Source organism: Lycorma delicatula, chromosome 6 (genome assembly GCF_047948215.1).
Source record: "Lycorma delicatula isolate Av1 chromosome 6, ASM4794821v1, whole genome shotgun sequence".
Classification (NCBI taxonomy): domain Eukaryota; kingdom Metazoa; phylum Arthropoda; class Insecta; order Hemiptera; family Fulgoridae; genus Lycorma; species Lycorma delicatula.
The window spans coordinates 30,796,298-30,819,455 of NC_134460.1; the positions used below are offsets into that span (position 1 = coordinate 30,796,298).

General features: G+C 26.8%; 1 protein-coding gene across 1 annotated transcript in view; it reads left to right on the top strand.

The window, feature by feature from the left end:
- Rgk3 (Rad, Gem/Kir family member 3) overlaps nt 1-23,158 on the top strand; it is an 836,659-nt gene that overhangs the window by 721,535 nt on the left and 91,966 nt on the right. The window contains exon 3 of the mRNA XM_075369062.1: nt 21,368-21,619. Coding sequence (XP_075225177.1) covers nt 21,368-21,619 — 252 coding nt within the window. The remainder of the gene's footprint in view (nt 1-21,367; nt 21,620-23,158) is intronic.

A 23,158-nucleotide genomic window follows, 5' to 3' on the forward strand; every position in this document is an offset into this window, starting at 1 on the left:
AAAAAAGAAAAAGAAAAAGAAAAAGGAGATGAAGTATGATTCGAATCCATGTGCCTTCCCTTGTAAGATCCAAATATTTCATTAACTAAAATTTTACTTGGCTATAACTCTGAAACCAATAAAAATAAATGCCATTTATGATATATCGTTGTCGTTGATTAGCTCTCAATGAAGGCTTATTACTGCAGTAAGAGTAAAATCCAAATCTTTTTTGGGCATTTTTAGACACTTTTGGTTCAGCCGATTGCAATCAAAAGGGGAGGTGCACAACTAGATGTTACAACAGTCCTAAATCCAAACTTTCAACATCCTACGGCTAATCGATTTTGAGTTATGCGAGATACGTACATACTCGTACGTACAGACATCACGCCGAAATTAGTAAATATGGATTCAGGGATGGTCAAATTGCATATTTCCGTTGAAATTTGAAAACCGAAATTTTTTGCGACCACAATACCTCCTTTACTTCGTAGAAGGAAGTACAAAGAAACGTTAATAAAAAAAATATATAATCTTTTTCAATTTTATACGTATTAATATTTTTTTTTTTTTTTTTTACATCGCCTAGACTCTTATAATAAATTATTAAATCAATTCAGTCGTAATAGCAATTCTATGAAATTGTTAAATGTATGCATTAAAAATGTTTAATTCCGTTAATATATTCGTATTTTTAAAGTATTATGATTGAATTTTTTTTTTTTTATACTAAATCTGCAAGAATTTTATTGTAATACTTGTTATATCCAAATCTAAAAACCATTTTTTTTTTAATATTTCACAATATTATGAAGATATTGAAATATACCAAAATCGTATCTTTATTTTATTTTTTTATTTAAATATTTAACGTTTTGATTGAAAATATAACACTTAAATTTAGTTAGAGAATATTATAAAATTGTTTTGGTTATTTTTTAAATAAATTTCTATTTAATCGAGACTCGGGGATGAAAAAGTAGATGTATATAGCGATTTAAATCATAATCTATTGCACAATTAAAGTCGAAATGGGTTTCAGAATGACCTTTTATATTAAAAGTTTGTTGGAAAGTGATAAATGTGAATTTCTGCTTAATAATCAATAAAGCTACTTAAACATGATGTTTAGCTGTTTTCTCTTTTCTTTCACATGGTTCTTCCATGTCAAGCAACGATCAAGTTGGAGCTCTAGCCTATACATGGTTAAAATGCGGGATAAAAACGCCGTGTAGTTTATCCCGGGGACGGTCACCCCTCCTCCTTAATGTAAACGTAAACTCCTTAACGCAAACGTAAATGAGGCGATGGTTACGTAGTCAGGAGCTGTAAGGTTTGTAATGAAAACTTAATACAAGACTGGTCCCAAAACAGAGCTCTGAGGAATCCCCGATCTAATATCAAAGCATTCAGATAACTCGTCGTTACACTTGACCTGGGAAAAACGCCCATCGTGATGGTTCCGCAACACTAAAAAAAAGGTTGAGGAAGACTGATTTTTAGCTTATGGAGTAGTCTAGGCATCCAAACCTTCCAAGAACGCCGCCGAGCAGAATCTCAGAATCTATTTTCTTCCAGGCACTTTGTGATAATATTCACTTCCCCATGCGACTGCTCTACTGTAGAATATCCACTTCTGAAATCATTGATAATTTGGGATATTATTTTCTCGCTCTAAGGTTGGCCAAAGTCTCCTAAGAAACAGTTGCTCAAACAACTTTGACAGAACCTGTAAAAGACTTATTGGTCTGTAGCAAGACACGTCGTGTTATTAAAACATGATATTTCGTCTTGTCTAGAAACGTTTAATCATTACATTTTTATAGCCATTTCCTCTTCCTTTTCCTCTTCTTCTTCCATAAGAAATTAATTTTATTATTTTTTTCAATAATTGTAATGACTAACTTTATTTAAATCGACTACAGATTTTTTTATTAGTAAGTTTTTGTTTGTTATTTTTATCCTGTTAATATATTACAACTTATTGTTACTTGGAATAAATTAATGTTAATTTTGAAAATGCAGCACGTGGAGTCTAGTGGTATACAAAATCTGTTAGATTAATCGATTACAAAATCTGTTGATTAAAAAATCAAACGGACTGAGAACATCGGTTGCATGTTTCATATATAAATATTCTATTTTGAATTAGGTTTTAGAAAGCTAGTTTTTCATCAATAAAAAATAGACTTAATTACATAACGTAAAAGATAAATAATTATTACATGATTTTTAATACATTACGTATAAAGATTTCGTTATAAACTCTGTAAATTTTCACTTTGAGTTTAGGACATTTATATGGTTTCATTTTTCTAATTTTTTCAACCTATTTCATCAAAATATCTACAATATAAACAATCTACAAAAAAGTAATAAATAAATATATGATTTGATACTAAGTGTTGTTAATTGCAAAATACTGCCTGCAAATAACTATGATTTTTAGATTTATAATATTCTTTCAATTTTATAATTAAACTGAATTTTCACTTATAATAGTGACTGTAAGTTTATTTCTGGAATTAGTTTTCATTTCTTAACAATTACATCATCTAATTAATGACTGAAGAAGAAAATTAAATTAAAAAGTAGTTTATTTCTAGAAATTTTTTACCAGTCTGAGATTTTTCGATTTACTATGGAGCACGTTCATTCCTGCCAATATTTTTTTAAGCCTCTCGCTGGCCTTTTTTTCTGAATTCTTCTTTACTAATATTTTTATTTTTATTTTTAAAGCTTTTTTTTTTGTAGAAAACTCTTCTTCTGAGATTTCTTTTAATCTTTTTTTTTTTTAATTAATTAAAGTCTCTCTTAACTTTATCATAATGTAATTTTTTAGTTTTTCTTTCTAGATAAAAGGGAAGGATTTTATTATGAATCCTGTAATCATTCATCCTTACAATTAGCCTATTAAAGCCAATCTTCTCTTATGAGTTATTTCTTTTTATTTTTGGGATAGCACTTTATGGAAGCGGAGTTTATATTATAAAGTGTGTCGTCATTTATCTCTTGGATTTCTTTTAAATGGCCACTGTTTGTGATCATTATCAAACATTTTGCATGTACAACGCTTCAGAACGAATGACCGTATTCAAGTGCCTAAATTTTACATTTATATAAAGATAAATTTTTATCGTATTTAGTTTGTCTTTGTTTATGAAGCTATTATTCTTCTTTCCAAAAATATTACAATTAACATAATTATATTCTTGATTATTAAGATATTTTTATTTAAAATGTATTGTATTTGAAGAATACAAGAATTAAAATGAAGAATGATTTTTATAAAATGAAAGAAAGTATAAAATCTAGAGGTAATTTTTGTATTAACAAGTTTTTAATTTTCATTTATTTGTTGAAATTTTTCTAAAAATTATTTTCATACTGATATTTTGATTTATAACATGTATCTGTTAAAATAAATTGACGAAACTGTAGGCTATCTTCTTTTGTTTTTCTTTTAATAAGAAAGCTTACAAAAGAAGAATATAGCGACTATAATGGAAGATTGCAAAGTAATCCTTCCTCCAATTCAATTTTTTCTTTTCATATTTTCCATTCAGTTTATTTTGAAGTATTACGTAAACAAACTAAACCATAGGATATTATTATCCCATAATAATAATAATAATAATAGTAATGTTATTATTTATAATTTTGAGATGCCATATATTAATCGTTTGGCTATTAAATGTGAAATATTATTATGAATATACACCTAATTATAAGATATTGTAAACAGAAGCAAGTTAGGTAAGAATTAAAGGGCGATCAATTTTTATTTAAAGACATAATTTTAACGTAATTTGAATTTATAGTAATTAAAATAAATTTTCTTAATTGACTGATGAAAAGAAGGTCATTTATGTAAATGAAGATTTTAAATCTATTTTTTAAGAAAAACTTATAAACAAAGAATAATTACATAAACTAATAATGACGTCATTGTAACTGATGTGTTTTTGCTAAATATGTTTCATCACTCACTCAATTTGTCTGGTAATTTTGTAAACTTTTACTCTCTGTGCGTAAAAATTAATTAATTATTATTACATTACTTTTTTTTTATAAATATTTGTTACTGTTTTACGTAAAATAAACATTTTCTTTTTTAAATTTTCAAGAAAAACGAAATTTCTATTTGAAGCTATTTACGGTTCAATTTAAATTCTACAAACTGTGTTTACAAATAGTAATTAAATTCACCCACAACTTTGCGCTCGCGTTTGTGAGCTCTTAAAAGCACACACTAAAAAATGTATGCTAATTTTCAAGGACTATAACAATAAATTACTTTTTAGTTTATTTTTTTTATAGCCTCATATTTTTTAGGATGTATGTGGTATAACATGTATCCAGTTTATGATTATTAATCGCATTTGTGAAAGCAGGATGAAAATAGTCTAGTAAGAGATATGTTGCCAATACTTAAGCAAAGGACTAAGAAAAGTTTGTATATATCACAGTATACTGCTACAACATTATATATCCTTTTTAGATTCATCGAGGAACAAATTTCAGTTAGCACAACTGTACACGAAATTATTTCAAAATTATTTTTAAATATAAAATTTGTTATCGTGAAAAAAAAATTAAATAATTATTTATCTACCGTTATAGAGAGTATACAAGAGTTTAAAATTTGTCGGTAACATTATATCTCAAAGATCATGTTGAAAAATTCATCTTAAACCAGTATATCAATAAAAAGTATATAGTAAGACTTTCCCGAACGAACATTCTTCTTATATTACTGTTCTTTCAATTATTAATTTCTAACAAAATTATTATCTCTTAACTTCTATTACATTTTACATTGATTTGTATAATATATTTACATAATATTGTTTGATTTAATTCAGTAGTTATTTATAAATTTTATGTGTATGAATTTTTATGTTTTAAATTTTTATTAAGTCACCTTACTATTATTTGTACTCACATATTATGTTAATCGTAATTTATACTCTTATATGACGTTGGTTACTTTTCAGTATCCGTTAACAATTAAAAACTTACACATTTATATAATTTTAAATTAATTTTTTTTTAAACTCTGCTGGGGAAGCAAATGAATTTGTTTTAATAAATCTCTATTGGTATCCCACATACATACACGGCGCGTTTTGGTGGTTTTATGTAAAATATATTTTATTAAAAAGTTAGTTTTTCCTCAATTTTTTCCTTAAAAAATTGATTTTTATATATTTTATCATTTTAGGAAACCCTACATTATTATATTTGAACCAACTTGATAGCTTATATCGTTACCGTGTAATGATTAAAAAATTTTATTTTGGCGGCCATTTAGAGGTTTGTAGAGGCAAACATGAACGGCAGTTCATGTGTTTTTGAAACTATAATAATTCTTAATTCGATTCCGAAATCAAGATCAAAATTCGAGACAAAAAGTGTTCACACAGTTACGTATTGAATTCAATAACGAACTGTTCGTTCGTTGAAAATTTATATTTTCGTCTAACACTGTTTCTTTCATAATTGCCTAATTAACGACAGCCGTTTCAACAATAAAATAATTTAATCATCGTGATTTAAAATTTTTATAGCTTTTTCACGTTTTGTTTAAACGTAAAACTATGATATAAAATACCATAAAATAATACATTAAAATTTATATCTATATTTGAAGAATCTTTCATGTATTATTTTTTAGTTTTATTTTTAAATATATAAACTAAAAGGTACAAAATTTAAAAGGCTGTGGATCAAACCACTTGGTAAAACTACCTTGGCTGTAAAAGGAGAAGAGGGGTATCAATTTTGTAATGTATATGAAATACTAAGTTAACAAAGAATTGATAAAAAATTCATAGATCTTAAATTTGATTACTCTAATTAATTTTTGCACTCAAGTTCTGTTATCGAATTCTATAAAAAAAGCTGTAACCAGTTTGTTATACGGAATCTAGTATGATTCGCTAATCAAAATGATGATTCTGAAGAATAGCTAGGCTTATTAGCAAACGTGTAGTAGTTTCCGTTGGCTTCTTCACTGAGCTAAATATGAAGTTGATTTCAGCACGGTTAGCTCACTGAAGTACAGGTTATTCAAAGCTACAACTGAAATTTTATTCTGTACTAACAGACCTTGCAGTGTGATGAATACCATTACTCTCAGAGGCAGAAACAGAGAGAGAAAATAATTCTGGGACATTAATGTAAAACAACAAATTAGTATAGCACTTTCTGCCATGAAATAATGCATTATATATATATATATATATATATATATATATATATACACGAAGACGAGATAATAGTGATGAAAGTTTTAGTCGTGTAATACAAAATATCTTTGAAAAAAATCCTGGAATTAGCGGCAAGAGTGTATCTTTAAATGAAAAAGTAACCATGACAGGCAAATTATTGTTTCATAATTATTTATTTAGCGTATAGCACCAAAAAAAATACCAATTACAGTCAAAATTGGTGTTTGGCAGACGCTAGTTTGCCTCCACGTGGTGCACCCTGGGTAATGCTAAATGAACTAGCAGATATACTGGCAGTCAGACAAACCAAGAAGATAGGTTCTGCTGACCACGCAGACACAAACCTACAGTATTACGAACTGCAGGCCATGTCGCTAGATATACCCAACAGTCCTTTTCAGGACTTGCCAACAAGAAATCTTGAACCTTCGGTCCGAATTTGCCTCATAAATATGGAAAGCATACGTTATTCTAAGAGCCAGTATTTATCGAAACTACTATTGTTTCATATGTTAATGAGGTTCATTATGTCACAATATGGTCTCTTTCCCCTGTAATAGCTGGGGGAAACAAAAAACATTTTTTTTGTTTTTTAAAGCGAAAAGCAAACAGATTGTTATCGTCTAAGAAACCTATGCGATAAAATGCCGAACTGCTTCAAATTGTGAATTTTTTTTTTTAATTTTGAGGAAAATCTATAAATATACCAAAAACAAAACAATTTTTGACTGAATAATGCAGTTTTTTAATATACGCAATTATAAGTTCTTCAAACCCTAGTCGGTAGTGGAAAACTTCCTCACAGCCATTATCTCTGTGTTATGTGCGTGTATCATCGTCCCAATTCAAAACATCCGTCACTTGTTAGGGTAAGATATCAATATTTTCAGTGTGTTTGAAAAAGCGTATGGTGGAACAGTAATAAAATAGTACACGTTTATAAAGTGAAATAACATATCCATAAAAATCATCATGTTAATGTTAAGAATTATGTACATACGCTCATCTTACTTTACTAAATGATGTAAATATTAAGCGTCTTTAATGTAAAAAAAAAAAATATTATGTTTAATAGCATCAAAGGTGGAATGTCGGTGGAATTTTAGTGCTACTCTATTAGAAACTGTTCGTAAATATTGCCTGTAAATTAAAACATAACGTGAATGAAAGTGGTAGAATAACTACCAATATTACTTGACAAATTACAAATTTTCTGGATAATATACGAGATGAGACGTAGACATTTTGTACAAGACATAGACAAACCGTTATCGTAAAAGAAACTCTCGCACAAGAGGAAAGAAAAATGTTGATGGAAGACTTTTTACTTATCCGGCTGTAGCTTCATTGTTAATTCAATATTACAGGTGTAAAGGAAAGTAAAGCTATCTGAAAAACTTTTTGACATTTCAAAACCCCCTTAGTAAAAAAAAAAAAAAAACACAAACACTTTCAAAAGATATATTTTTATGTACGTACCACATATGTGTAGGCCCTGTATTTTGATTAATATCTCCTAATTGGTTTAACATAAATTTTTATAAAATGGCTGAAAAATTTTAAGCACAGTGATGACATTAAATTTTAGGAAAAATTAAAAAAGAAGAAGTACTTTAGCCATTCTTACTTGTTGTATAGCATTAACCCTAGAAAACTGAAATTTAGCAACATATAAATGTATACATATAGTTATTTGAATTTCCAAAGTTTGTCAATCTAATTTGGGATTGTTAAGATAGATATTCATCATTCTTTTTAAACGGGTTTTTTCTTTATATCTCAAAGTCTCGTTGTTCTAAAAAATTGAAATTTGTTTATAACCCAGCTCCCCCCCTGATGTTCGACACCATCGGATAAGAGGATATCATGAGATACCCATTTTTTAAATTTAATTCTTTTTATGTTGCAGTGTTTATAATCGGTTTCAATTTTTCGGTACCATAAGTCCAAAAAATCTATTTATTTGTTTCTATTTAAATACAAAAAAACATTACATTCAGAGAGAAGTTTCTATTGAAATCCCTTAAAGAACTTGTGTGTATGTGTGTATACATAGTGGCAAAATGAAATGAAGAATTTCGATGATACCCAACACCCTAGGATAGCTGATCCACCTCAAATCTAGAAGAACTTACTAATCTAATACATGAAGTCGCTTTATAAGCCTAACTTCCTCGCTGTTATCCAGAAGGTTAACCAGTAGCCAGTTCACATGTTCGTTCAGTCTCAGTTGGTATCTTTTACTGAATCGACTTATCTCCTTTCGAACGGTTGGCAATTCCAGATACTTCACTGTACTTGTGTTGTACTTGTGTTTGAATCGCTGTACGAATTCGATGTCACTTTCGCTTGTCATGCTCCACAGTTGGATTTCGTACGTCCAAATCTGTTTCAGGACCGTTGAATAGAGAAATTGCTTGTTAGATAATTATAGTTGCGACTCCCTGCCTAGCAACTAGTATAGCTACCTTCCATTTAGCTAGTCACTCGTTAATTAGATCGAGTAAAGTTTTGTAGTTTAGAAGAAGCTACGACAGGATCAGTCAGTCAGGGTACAGCCAGGATTGCCGTGTTATCCACAAACGATGCAACTGTGACGTCCTCTGGAGTCGGAGATCAGCAGTGAAGACCGAGTATAAAACTAGCCCCAGAACTGACCCCTGAGGACACCCTACCCAGAATCAAAGGATATAGATAAGTCTTGATTATACTTCACCTGGAATAAACATCCGTCTAGGTAGTTGTGATAGATCAAGTTATACGGTTGAGAAAGGCTCTTTTTCGATTCATTTCAATAAACAAATTTTTTTACCTTTGAATAAGATCCGCCAAATTTGGTTAACTTATTGAAGTAAATAATTACTCCAGTAAATATATATTTTATCCCAAAAAAGAAGGATGCTGAAGATTGAAAATATTTTAAAAATGGAATCCCATGACATCCGACTTATGAAGTGATTTTTTTTTTATAATTCCTGATATTTTATTCCTTTTTCAAGTTGCTACTGTTATTAAAAACGTTATATAAGATAACTGTCGAGAAAGGAGGTCAAATGGAAAACAATTTTTGTTATGCTTTTTAAAATCATCGCAGTAGGCGAAACAGTTAACAAACAAATGCTTTTTGATACTTATGGGATGCAATCAGAGGAAAACGTCAAGAAAAATGGAAAACAGACAACTGGGTTATTTTGCATGATAGTGTGCTAGCATATCGATCCATACCGGTTCTAGTAGTACTTTTCATGGCATAATGTAATGTCTTTTAAGCTTATACTATACTCTATCGATTCACGATTTTTATTTGCCTTCTTAGTTGAAATTTTGTGAAAAAAGGTATAAAAAGGACGCAGCGAAAGAATTGAAACACGATTGGTTTCAGGAATATTCGAAAACCTGTATGAATGTTATATTAAAACAAAAATGCGTAGATGGAATTGAACTACTTTACATGTAATATAATTTAAAATTTTTTAATGAAAATATTTTAGGTAAAATAAAAGTATCAAGAAAATATACGAAGCTATCTTATTCGTGTATTAAAAAGATTCAGTAACAGATTGAAAATGTTTTGTTGAAGAAGATTACTGTTGTTTGCTATAATGTAATTTTCTTTTCAAGATTTATGGAAAGTTTGTTATTTATTTTTTGTTTTAGATTTTTTCCTTAACGAATTTCCTTAACTCATCACTACTTGCAAGATTCCTTTTAAAGTCTTTAATTATATCATGGTGTGCGTTAATAAAACATTAATGATTTTTTTTTTTTTGCTTGGACTGTTTTTTTTTACATTCTTCAGCCTTATCAGCTATGAATGTTTTAAAATTATATTGCGTGATTATAACTTATATTTACATCTTCAATTTAAATTTCATTTTGATCTACCAGTTACATTACATTTATCTACATTGATATCTAATTAATATTCATGCTATATATCATATAAATACACTCTTCTGAAATTAATATCCATAATTTTCCGATAGCAATGCAAAAAATAGTTTTTTCATAAAAACAGAGTATACACAAAAGTTTTTTGTGTATAACCGAAAAAGATAATTTAAAATTATAACCAATATTACATTATTAATTGAACGCTAGAAACCTTTTACTTTTTTATTAGATTAAGCCAGGTTTTTTAACTTATTATTCAAGTCGGAATGGTGCAGCCTGGTTCAATTCTACTGTTAGTATTGATTTGAATTCTCTTTTAAAAATTCTTTTAACTTTCTTTCCCTACTGATATATATTTATACATGTATAAAATAATTATGTGTTACGGATGTTACGTGTTATAAGTACAACCCTCCAACTCTAACCGACGATGATTTAATGATCTAGACTGTTACTAATTAATGTTAGTTTAATTTTAGACATCGGTGAAGTAAATATTTGTTACCATATGTTACTTGTTTCAATAAATTTTCTTTTGATATATACACATTTCAGTTAATTAAATGTAATAAATATCATTTTAATTGAGTTACCCGTCTTAAATAAAAAAAACTTCTAATATAATCATCTATTAAATTATTTTAAAGAAAAAAAAAATTAGTATTTGTAATAAGGATTTTTGTAGGAAAAATATTTAAATTTAAGCTTAAATAAAATTATTTGTATCTCACAAATCAACTGCTTCATAAGATTTATGCTAGAGTGATTCTCTTGTCGTAGGTTTTGGACAGTTCCTTTTCTTTACAAAATTATTAATTACAAATAATAATGGATAATCCTTTAGCTTTGATAATGTTCTGACTAAAGTACAAATATCAGTATTTATTGTAAAATTAACAATTTGTTTCTACTTTCCCTTTAAAAATTGTAGAAATTATTACTAAAATTAGTACGAATTACCATAGTTTACCAAAAATATAATAGTTTACCGTAATAAAGTATGAAAATATAATAACAAATATATATATAATATAAATAATATATATAATATAAAAATATAAATATAAAGTATTCAAATATAATAGTTTATCGTAGTTTAGTACGAATTACCATAGTTTTATATCATTCCATTGATTTCTATTACTCCACCGCGGAGTGACATAATTGATAAAAATGACAAAACAGAATCAATTACTTTAAAGAAAGAAAAGCTTTTTTGTTTTTATTTTTTATATCATATCATTACAGTGGTGAACTATATCACTTTTTCTCACATTTAACTTAATATTGACCAAAAAAAAAACACACAGGTATAACAATAAAAATTCATAATTTTTACCATATTATTATAATAAACAATTTTATTCCGGACGAATATAGCTAGAAAAGCTATATTAAAAGAAAAAGTACGGTGACAAGTCAAAAATGGGGTATCATGTTCTTTGCTAATCTTTACTTCTAAGGATCTAACCAGTTAAACTGGTATATATTTTCTCTTTGAGAGAAAACATATATATGTATGTGTGTCGCACTTCCTTTGGCTTTATATCTCAGGATTGACCAAACCCGATTTTGTTCAAGTTTAACTAAAATAATTCTACAGTTTTCCAAAATAATCTGGTATTAGTTTTTCCAAAATGTATTAAGGGGGTCGAGATATATAGCAAAAAAATCAATATCGATTTTCTTCAAAGATATTTTAGAGGAAACATTTATTAAAGCAAATCTGTTACCTGCTATGCATATATGAGTAATCAAAAAATTGTTTTTTTTTTGTTTTTATCACCTGCCATCTCTTAAAACTGAAATATATATTTTTTTCTGTTCTTTTACTCTTGCTTCGGTTTAATTATTTGTTTAAGCTTTTCTTTTTCTTTTTTTAACCTTTATTGAATTGAAAATTAGATTTAGAAAAAACTTTACTAAAGAAAATTTGTTTTGCTTAACCTATATATAAATATTTTTCGAAAACTTTTCTTAAAATTTATTCACCATTTCTAAAAAAATATATATTCTATTTTTTGGCTTATTTACTGTTAATAGCCAGGAAAGTCGTGAAATTACGTAGCCAGTTTTTTAAATCCTTATGGAAATTATGTGTTTTTATACTCGTGTGTTAACTTATTTCCAAAATTAACAAGAATATGTATTAATAGATTGATAACAACAGTATTCTATCACAGTTTAGTACTTAGAATTAAATTTCCCTGTATAAAACTAATTTTTTTTTTAAGTTAAAATTTTACTGTTTATTTAAACTAAGAAAAAATAATAATTAGCACAATTTTAAGTTTTGATTATTTATTCTAAAGGAACAATAAGATTAAATCCAATTATAGTATTTCATGATAAATGAATTTTGAAGCGAATAAAAACTGCCAAGCTTTGTTGGGATTCGAACACAGAATCTTCCGTGTTCAAAAGAGAGATAGATGTGAAAGATACAGACTACTATTCCGCCGTAGACTGGCATCATGATAATGTCAAAAGAATAATTTTTAAATGTCAGTAAACTTCAAATGATGAAAAGCTTTACTTCTATATTTCAATTTCACAATTAAAAAAAAATTATTTATATACAAATATTTTAATTTAATCATTTATAACAGTCTAATTTTATGATTATAACATTTTTAAAATCCTTAATATTGTTAGAATTCTTTTGTTACTATTGATTTCCAATATTGCTGTTAGCCAGTAATAGAGGCAAATATTACATCATTTATTTGACAGATGACTTCTGTATAAGACATAGTTTAGAATCATTAACATTGTAGCTTATTAAATTTCAAGTGATTCTCCTCATCGGAAATTATGTTTTCTGTGAAAGTCACAGACAGTGTAATTTAATATTAAACCCTAGTTCAACAAGTAAGTTTCAAAAGCTTATTTGATGTGTGAAGGTTTTGAAATTCTGCACTGCTTGTAAACATACCTCAGGGGAATATATAAATATTGATTTTATAGATAGTAGTAGTGGAGTAGAAATTACGTTACCGCATTCTTATTTGTGATACATAATTAGTATGTGAAATGAAAATTAATAAATTTAAATTCAAATATACGAGTTTATATATATATATATATATATATATATATATATAAAACTTTTTTTATGATTAAGAAAACTAATTTAATTTAATTTGTAGGAAATATAAATTGATATTATTTTCCTTGATTATTTACTGTCTTTTATTACTGAAAAGTACAGTGAGATTCCTATTATCCGGAGACCGATTTTCCGGATGTTCAACTATCCGGACTGTTTATACATGCACTAAGACATTTTTTATTTGAATTGTTTACTTTTTAAAAAATCTAAAAAAATTAACTTTCCCTCATCATTAAATTATTTTTATCGATTTTTTATTATTTTTATTTATTTTACGTTATTTATTTATTTAATAACGTCTATATAATTATATGACTTTTGAAAATTAACTTTATATTCAGTTACAAGTGACTTAAAGTTTATATAACATCTGTCGTTAAATATAAGACAGTGAAGTACTTTATTCAAACCTTGTCAGACATTTGTTTTATATATAAATAAATGTATATACAAGCAGGATGTCTCAAGCTTAGATTGTTTTTCAATGTCCAAGACGTAAATAGTTTTAAGAGATGTTTCTCATCTAGAATGAAAGATAATGTAGGATTTGTTCCTGCATCCAGGACTAGTGTACTATAATTATCCAGAAAGAACTCAAACGAATAAAAACGGTTTGTCTGCGTATCTTTGCGCGTGCGGGCATGCACTATATCTATCTATCTATATATATATATATATATATATATATATATATATATATATATATATTTAAATATCTATGTACAGAATGGGAGAAGAACGGTAGTTTGAGAGTAGAGTATCCTTTTTTTTAATATTTTTTAGTCTCTTCTTTGAAGATCCTTCTATAGTTACAGCATAATGTCTAAGAAGGATAACTGATATATTATACTGTATAATATTTTTGCAGTTTTCTTATTCTTTTCGCCTCCAATTTAAACTTAGCATGTTGAGTTTAAGTTAATGACCCGACGTAACATAAGTTACTCTATAGAAACATAAATCTATGACTGTACTCGTTGAATGTTAGTTGCGGTCGGGACAACGAGGTCGTAAACCTGATGCGGTGATGTATACTAAAACACGCTCGAATCAAACGTATAACATCCCTGAAGTGTGTAATAAACTCAAGTGTTATTTTTATCTATATTGAAAGATATTTCCTTTTATCCATTTTATTTATTAAAATTTAATACAGTTCTTCTATCAAATAATATTATTTTATGATGGATGGTTTATATTATTACATTAAATTTCAAAGAGAGATAGAAAAATAAAAGATCATTTTACATATTTATTGCTACTTATTAATACCAAAAATAACATATACAATATTTTTACGTCTCTTTTTTATAATTCGGTATTATTTACTTTTATTCAATGTAATTTATCAAATGAATTATTATTCTGAATGATATTTTTTCATCTGTTTCTAACTAAAATATACTTGTTATATTTTAGTAATTTATCTTAATATATATGTATCAGTATATTTTTAATGTGTCATTACATGAAAAATTTTTTTTTTTTTGTTAATTTGTAAATAGTAGTTATAAAGAAAAATATTTTTTTTTAAATTGAGTTGAATTATATATTATTTAAAGAATAAAAAATAAACTACACTTTTTTTTTATTCTTGCTCATTAAAATAAATTTAGGCGTTATTACGTCACACTATCTAGGATTATACTCTTTTTTTATAAGATTATTTTCCATAATTAAGATATTAACCAAAGTATTACTATAAAATTATATAATATATATATATATATATATATATATATATATATAAACTTTTCACATTTTTTTTAGCTTTGACAGTAATTGAAGAAGTTTAACATTTTAATTTTCTTTTTAATATCTGTAACATAATCTTCAAGATAAAATGTACAACCATGCTTTGTAGGACACTCAAAGTAAAAATCCGATAACCAAAGGGGTTTAGAATTCAAGAATTTAGAATATGTATATTAATCATTTACAAAATAAAAAAAAAACAATTATTAAATCATTTAAGAAGCTACAAAAAAGATTATTCAATCGATTACTTAAGTCACTGTTATTTCTTCGATGTGGGCATGTTTATTAGTTTACAACTAAAATAATTTTTTGCACGTCATACTATTCTATATCATTTAGCAGTGAATAATAGTTTCCCTTTAGGTAACCTAAATCAATTCATAATATTTTTTTTGTTTTCAGTAGAAAAATAATTATAGCCAAATATAGAGTACTAGTGATAATCAGTTAATTGATATTACCACTCTAATTATTCATGTTTCTGAGTCGTGGTCTGCCTACTGAGGTCATCAAACATTTATTTAGTTTTTATGTTGCTGATGGATTGATTGTCATGGCTGACATCCTCTCTTTTTCATTAACTTAGAACCTTTAATTCCCCAGTATGAAATAAATTGAGGGGTAGCTGCATATCCTATTTTGACCCGGTATTCCTCATCTCTACCTTAAATATTGTTATAAATTTATAAAAAATTTCTTCTTAAACTGGGCTGCCTGTTGTATTAACGTCACTTAAGATATACCAATCACATTAGAATAACAACCGTTCCAAGTCTACTGAATACAATCGCTCCAGTACTTTTTTTATTTTGAAATACTCACTCCCCAATTTCAGAGCTCAGACGGTTTGATGAATACGAAATATAGGATTCAGCGATTTAGTTCGTACTTAATACTTATACTAATAAGGTCAATCTCATTAAATATTAGGGTTTTTACTAGTTGAGTTTACTAGTTTTTGTCATTAACCATAAAACTGAATTATTTATGTTACAAAAATAATTGTAATTTACTTTGTTCTATTATAGATATTCATATATATTTTAACAGGTACAAAATATTTTAAAATTTATCCAGTAATCCTAGAAAAGTAGAGACTATTATTTATTTATTAATTTAGATCCTATTATTTATGTTATTTCAAAGAAATTGTTTTTTTTATGAAAGAAATTTTTAAACATGATTTCTCCTCAGTTTATTTAGCGATAAATTCTCTGCAATGAAATATTTACAATTGATATGTTTTTTAAATAATTTGTAGAATTTTCTCTGATATTTTATTATATATTTATTAAATATAATAGCGTATTTCTCACAAATGTCATAATTGACATCAGTCATGGATTTAAAAAAAAAAAATTAAAGCAAATCTAAGGAGTAAGTTACTGGAAGTTCTGGTTTGAATCAGCCGTATTAATATAGTAACCAGAAATTGTAAATTCAAAATCTCTCTACACAATTGTTCATCATTTGGTGTTCAGATTCCTTACGCCACCTCTGTCTCCATCAGTGCATGTCCCAAACCGTTTCCTTCGACCATTTTTGGTTCATCCATTAAGTTTGTCCTTCTTCTTCCTCACTTCCTCTCTTCTTCTATTTCTAATACAGTTATCAATATTCCACTTCCTCTAACCAAATGTCCATCCAGTTTCTTTTGTTTTAATGTAGTTCCCTCATAAGTGCTCTTTCTTTTTTAATCCTGTTCATTACTCACTTTATCCATCAATCTTATTTTTTCTATCCTTCTCCATATAAAAGTCTCAATTCAGTCTCTCTCTCTTTTTTATTGTCCATGCTTCACTCTCATACAACAACATATTCCGTACTTAGCAATCGGCTAACCTCTTTCTTAATTGTTTTAGGTCCAGACTTTTCTACGTAGTAATTTCCTCTGGTTTACTGTGAAGGATTCCTTTGCCATTGCTATTCTTCTTTTGTTTCCATTGGACCCTTCTAGTCCGTAATACTCAAATATTTGTATATTTTACTTTTTCTATTCTTCCTTCACTTGTCCTTATCACCAAATATACTTTGTTGGTTCCTTCCATTACCATTTCATCACCAAACTTTATGCATCTTAGTTTTCGTCCTCCTATTCTTATTCCTTGTTCTCTTTTCTTCTGATATATTCCTTGTCATATATTCAATCTAATTGTTGAATAACATCGGTGAGAGACAGCATCCTTATCTAACACCATGATCTAGACCCACCCAATCAGTCATATCTTTATTTATTTTCATTGCTCCTAATTTTCTTTTCTATAATTATATAATTTTTTAATTAACCATCTGTCATTCGATTCTAATTTTTTCTCTTTATGATCCTTTCAGTTTCTTTCAATCTCTTAAGAATTTTCTTCCATTTAACTCTTTTTTTACTTTATATTTACCATTTGTATTAATTAGCATAGAAAAATGAAAACTTATAACTTATTAATAAAAATTATTGATAAAAATTTTGTAATTCAGATAATTTATAAAAAAAAATAAGTATACTTTAGTTAGAAATATTTTGAAATGATAACTTTAATGAGATTGTAATATTGTTGATATATTATATTGAATAAAAATGGACAATATTGGATTTAAAATAAAAAATAAAATAATAGCAATATAAATACTGGTGAACGAATATAATAACATGAATAGGAAACAAAGCAATTAATATTCCATTTGCAATGCATTTTATGCATTAATATTCCTGAAATATGACTGTTCGTTAGATATGATTATTATTTTGATTTCTATCATTATTTAGTCTGTATTGATATTTTATTCTCGGCTAAGCTTTTTAAACTTATATTCCTATATCTATAAATGGGATTACAGCCTTATTTTTATATGAGCTTATTTTTTCTTTTAAATTTGAGATTATTTGAATAATCCTTTTTTTATAACAAAATATATTTCATTTTGTATAAATTGTTCAAAACCTCTTGGATCATCCTCGTAATATTAAAATAAATCATGTAGAAATTTTATGAGAAAAAAATAAAATCGTAAAAATAAATTACTTGCATAATAAAAGTAATCTGAAAGATCGAAGGTTTTCTAATTATTAACCGATTGTTTTTTAAATTTATTAATGTCGATGATAGTAAACTAAATTAAAAATTTATTATAAATATTTATGCATATTATTAGTTTTAAAATTATTTATAATTACACAAAAAATTACTCTGTACACGAGGGTTTTATACCTTTAATTTCTGCTTCTAGAAAATTGTTATAGGATTTATGTTTTTAGATTTCGGTATTGAAACTAAATTATCGGCTACATTAATCTACGTTATTGAAGATAATTAAACGGAACTATGTTTAATGGTTTTGTTTTTTGTTTTTTTTATTTTTATTATTTTACATCAGTCATACAGTCATCGATTATCTATAATTGTAAATAATTACTTCGTTCCTGAAATATACGTCGACAATTGTTATTTGTCAGAATATCCAATACTCCATCTATCTGTGTCATATAATATAAAACTTATATATCCCCGTCAATAAATAGATGTATGTAACCTTTATATATCTTGTCTACATTCTCATTTCCTATATGATATGATATATGCATTTCATTCATTTTCAGATTCAATATCCATTTGTTGTTTTTTGTATATATATTTATTGCTGTATTCAGTTAAAAATAAATTGTAAATTTACAATTCATATTTTTCCCTATTTTTAAAATACGTTATTGAAATATCAACTATAACCTAATAATATAAATATATGTATATACTATTTTGTAATTATGTACTTTTATCATAATCCTTAAGTCTTTAAATTGCAATATTTTTCATTAGGTGAAATTTTCTAATACCCCAGATTTAGCCTTGAGGATTAGAAGAAATTACATAATATATATTCAATATCTCCTAATACAAATAACAAAAAGCTGATGAAACTTCTCCAAACATTACATATTATTTATAAATTATCTTTGTCCAATTTTATAAATATTTTTTTCAGTACGATGTTACGTAGAATTTTGAAACAGTTTCTTTTAATATGATCATCTTTGAAGTGTTGTCGGTTACTTCTTGTAAAAATAGGAATATTTAAAGATCGATCTATCTCTCAGCTATTGTCCATAATTATAAAACTGAAATGAATCAAAACAGTATTCTTGAAATAAATATTTGTAACTGCAATATTTTGAATGACAGCATTGTCATTTAATGTCATTAATTGTCTCATTCATTTTGACAACACTGCAAATGAATGAGAGAAACCAGTTAAAATACTGATTGTAGTTAGAGTTTATATCATTTAGTTGGCAGTAATAGCTGTCCATCTACACTGGATATTTTTTTTATTATAACCAGAACAGCTTAAGATACTCATTACTGCTTCGTGAAATGCAAGTTTTTCTAAAATGCCTAACTCAATTTTCCTTTTTTATTTACAAATTTTCTTGAAAAGTAACAAAACTGTATTTTAATATAATTCAGTGAGATGATAAATAAGAACTTTCCTAACTTAATAATTGTTAAAAAAATTTCGAATAAGTTCAAACAATGTAAGTAAAAAATGAGGAGGTAAGTCTCAGTTGAGATAGTCCGGTTACATTAACTCTATTTTCCTATTAAAATCTTATTAAAATTTTGTAATCTTTTATCCAGTAATATTGTTTAATTTTCGTAAAAGTTATAGATTTTATTTTTTCATTCGTTAATATTATGATTAATACGTTATGTTAATGTTGTAATTGATACGTTGACTTGATTATTGTTTTTGGTATAATGAAAGTAATCCTGTAAATATACTATCAAATTTATTTTTATTTAAATATTTTTTAAATCTTAAAAGGGAAATAATAAAACAACTGAATATTACATTTAAGGAAATGTGTACTGGTTTCAGAGCAGGAGATCTCAACTCTCACTATATAAAAACAGTCGTTGAATATTCTGAAACCGGTTTGACCCTATGGGATCCAGCTTTGAGGTATTACAAGTAGCACCAACGTCAGGCTAATTCAGCGATTCCAAAACAAATTACAGGAGCAAAACAGAAGCGCCTTAGTTCGTAAGAAACTGTGAAATCTACGAATAATTGGGTTTACCGTTTGTTCGGGAAGAAATACAAAAATTCGGTGCAAAGGATAAACTGTTGACTAAAAAATCACGTGAATTTTTTAACTATTAGCCTTTTAGACAGTAATGAGGATTTTAGAAGGCTAAAACGACGCCACGTGATTAGATCTTTGTAACTTTATGTAATTTGAGTTTGAGCTGCATCAGCTGAGTGTTATTCATCAATTCATTATTTCACTTCAACTTTTTTCGCTTCGTTCAAGCGTTTTTTTTCTCTCTCAGCGTTTCATCTTTTCTCTTGTTTATTAATTTTTTGATTGTTTTTATTTTGCGTTGAGTTACCATTAGTACTGTCTCAGACTTTATGTATGTACTTAGAATGAATATTCTGTATAGGAATATTAGTATGTGATTTTTGAGAGCCTCGATGGAAGCCTCTCTGCACCCGATTGTACGTGATCATATTTACTTTTGGTTTCTTTAAAATTGTAACCGATTGTATATTTTATTCAGAGACAAAAAAAATTTCTAACATGATTATTTATAGCATCTTTTTATTACTAAAACTATTACAATGGAACAAAAATTATCAATTTTTTGATATAGTGTTACATATTTTCATTCTGTGCGTGATTATTTGTAACCGTAGGATGCTGAAATTTTGGATTTAGGACTGTTTTAATATCTAGTTATGCACCTCCCCTTTTGTTTGCAAAAAAATTTGGATTTTGTACTTTTTCTTAACTGCAGTAATAATCCCTCATTGAGAGCTTTTCAGCGATATATCATAAGTGGTAATTATTTTCGTTTGTTCCAGAGTTATAGCCAAATAAAACTTTAATTATTGAAATTAATTATTTCATTAATGATATATTTTTTAAGAGAAGGCACATCGGTTTAAATGAGGCTTCTCCTTTTTTTAACGTTTTTTTCATTTATTATTTTGTTTAACTTTTTTATAAAACTTTTTTTTGTTTACCTTACATATCCAAAATTTTTATTATTCTCTTTAAAAATTAATTTATAAATTCCCGCATTTCTATTACAGTGAGAGTAAATAAATAAGTATTTTAAATACATTTCTTAAAATTTTTATGAAATTTACAAATGATTTATTATTAAAACTGAAGATTTCCCACTTAAGACTTGACAAAGCTGACAAAACTGTAAAATGCACCAGGAAAATACACCACTAAAAATAAATGTCAGTTCAATTTGATTAAAATTTATTGTAATCCATAGATTCACGATTTATATTATTTTTCTTTCTGTTTGTGCTAATATCATTCGTTGCTGATTTATTGATAGCAGTATTTGTTAATGAATTTATTTTTTTAAATTTTTTTCAGGAGTCGTTAACAGAGGTGATTCATTCAGGCGGCGTCGTTCACGTAGTAACAGTTTACTACCTCCTCAGGGACAAGCGGGACAAGACTGTGGTCCAACAGCACCTGAACCTCCACCCCCATTGTCTCCATTACACTCTCCAGATTTTACATCGTACACGGTTGCTATGGTCGGAGCTCAAGGAGTTGGTAAAACTGCACTCGTCAGTCAGTTTATGACATCAGAATGTATCAATGCATATGATAGACAAAGAGGTAAGGATTTTATTACTTCACTTTTATAAAGTTATTATTTTACATATATTAAAAATGACCTTAAATTTTTATTAAGAATAAAACTTTTCTTTGTCTAGGTATTTTTTCTTAATAAATTTACTGAATATTATTTTGAATTTTTATATATTCAACACTTTTTTATAAATTTGACAAAAGATAATTAAAAAAAAAAAAAACCAAACATTACTTGTCTACTTTAATGATTATTAAGTTTGATGGTTGTTCCAGATCTACATTAAGATTTTTCTGTTTCTGAATACGTTGATATCTTATTTTTCTTATTACTATAAATTCTGAAATATATTCAAAATGTAAAAATAAATTTGAAAACAAATTAATAAGGTAAAACTAAATTATTAGCAGTTATACTGCCAAAAAAGTGATATTAACCGAAACAATGTCAATTGAATTAGGTTTTACCATTAGAAAAAACTAATTTTGATAGCTTAGGTTTTATTATCTCTTAACTATGAAAATACCTTAACTTTAGACAAAAATATTTAAATTGAAAGGATACTGTTTTATTTATTTTTTTTATTATTTTATTATTTATTAACTAAATTGTTATTGTTCTATATGTACAGAAAATTGAATTAAAAAAGACCAAAGAGATAAAAAATTTCAGCTAATTAAATATCTTCCCACTGTTGCCCCTTTTTTGATATTTTTCTTAACGTTTTCTTTGTAAAATTTTTAGAAATATATTAAAATATCCTTTGATCCCCGTGAGGCGAAAAACTCGTATGTGTCTTTTTTAATAAAACTCCTTTTGAGGATGGTCTTTGGTTTTAACTTTTTATTTTGAAATTTTGTGGTAGCTGAAGATAATCTTAATACGTTTATTCCTCATAATTTAAAGCTAGAGATTCTTCAATAAATTCTTCGGAAATTGCAAATACTGCCTATTAATTCGTATCTAACTGTTTTCATTCGAGAAATTTTATTTTCAGGAATAACAAGATTTAAAGGTATTTCCGAAGTTATTATAGTATTTCTTTAAAAAGTGTAATTAATATTTATTTATAAATTGATTTCCTTTATTTCAAACTGAGTCTATTGATAAGCCTTTAGAAAGGACAGAATTTATCACATGGACAAAATTAACAAGCTGACAAGAGTAAAGTTTATTAATTGTGAACATATTTTTCATTATTAATATAATAATAATTCATTCACGCTTTACTGACAAAATAAAAGTATTCTGAACGTATTTTATAACTTTCTTTTTATTTAAAAAAAAAATTAGATAAGATAAAGTTGTGACTAACATAAAAATCTTCAATCAAAAATTCATATGGTATAACTCAGTTAAACTGCTAAATTACTAACGTAAGATACGTGCTTCGTAAATATTTTAAGTAATTGCCAACAATTTAACTGACAAGTTATTTCTCTGATGCTTGTCAGTTGAAGTACATTACAAGTTGGCACTTAGTAAAAGTTTTATCTAAAGATTAAAGTTCTTAACTCCTCTGGGCACAACTTATATCTGTTAATTTTATAAATTTAAGAGTGAAA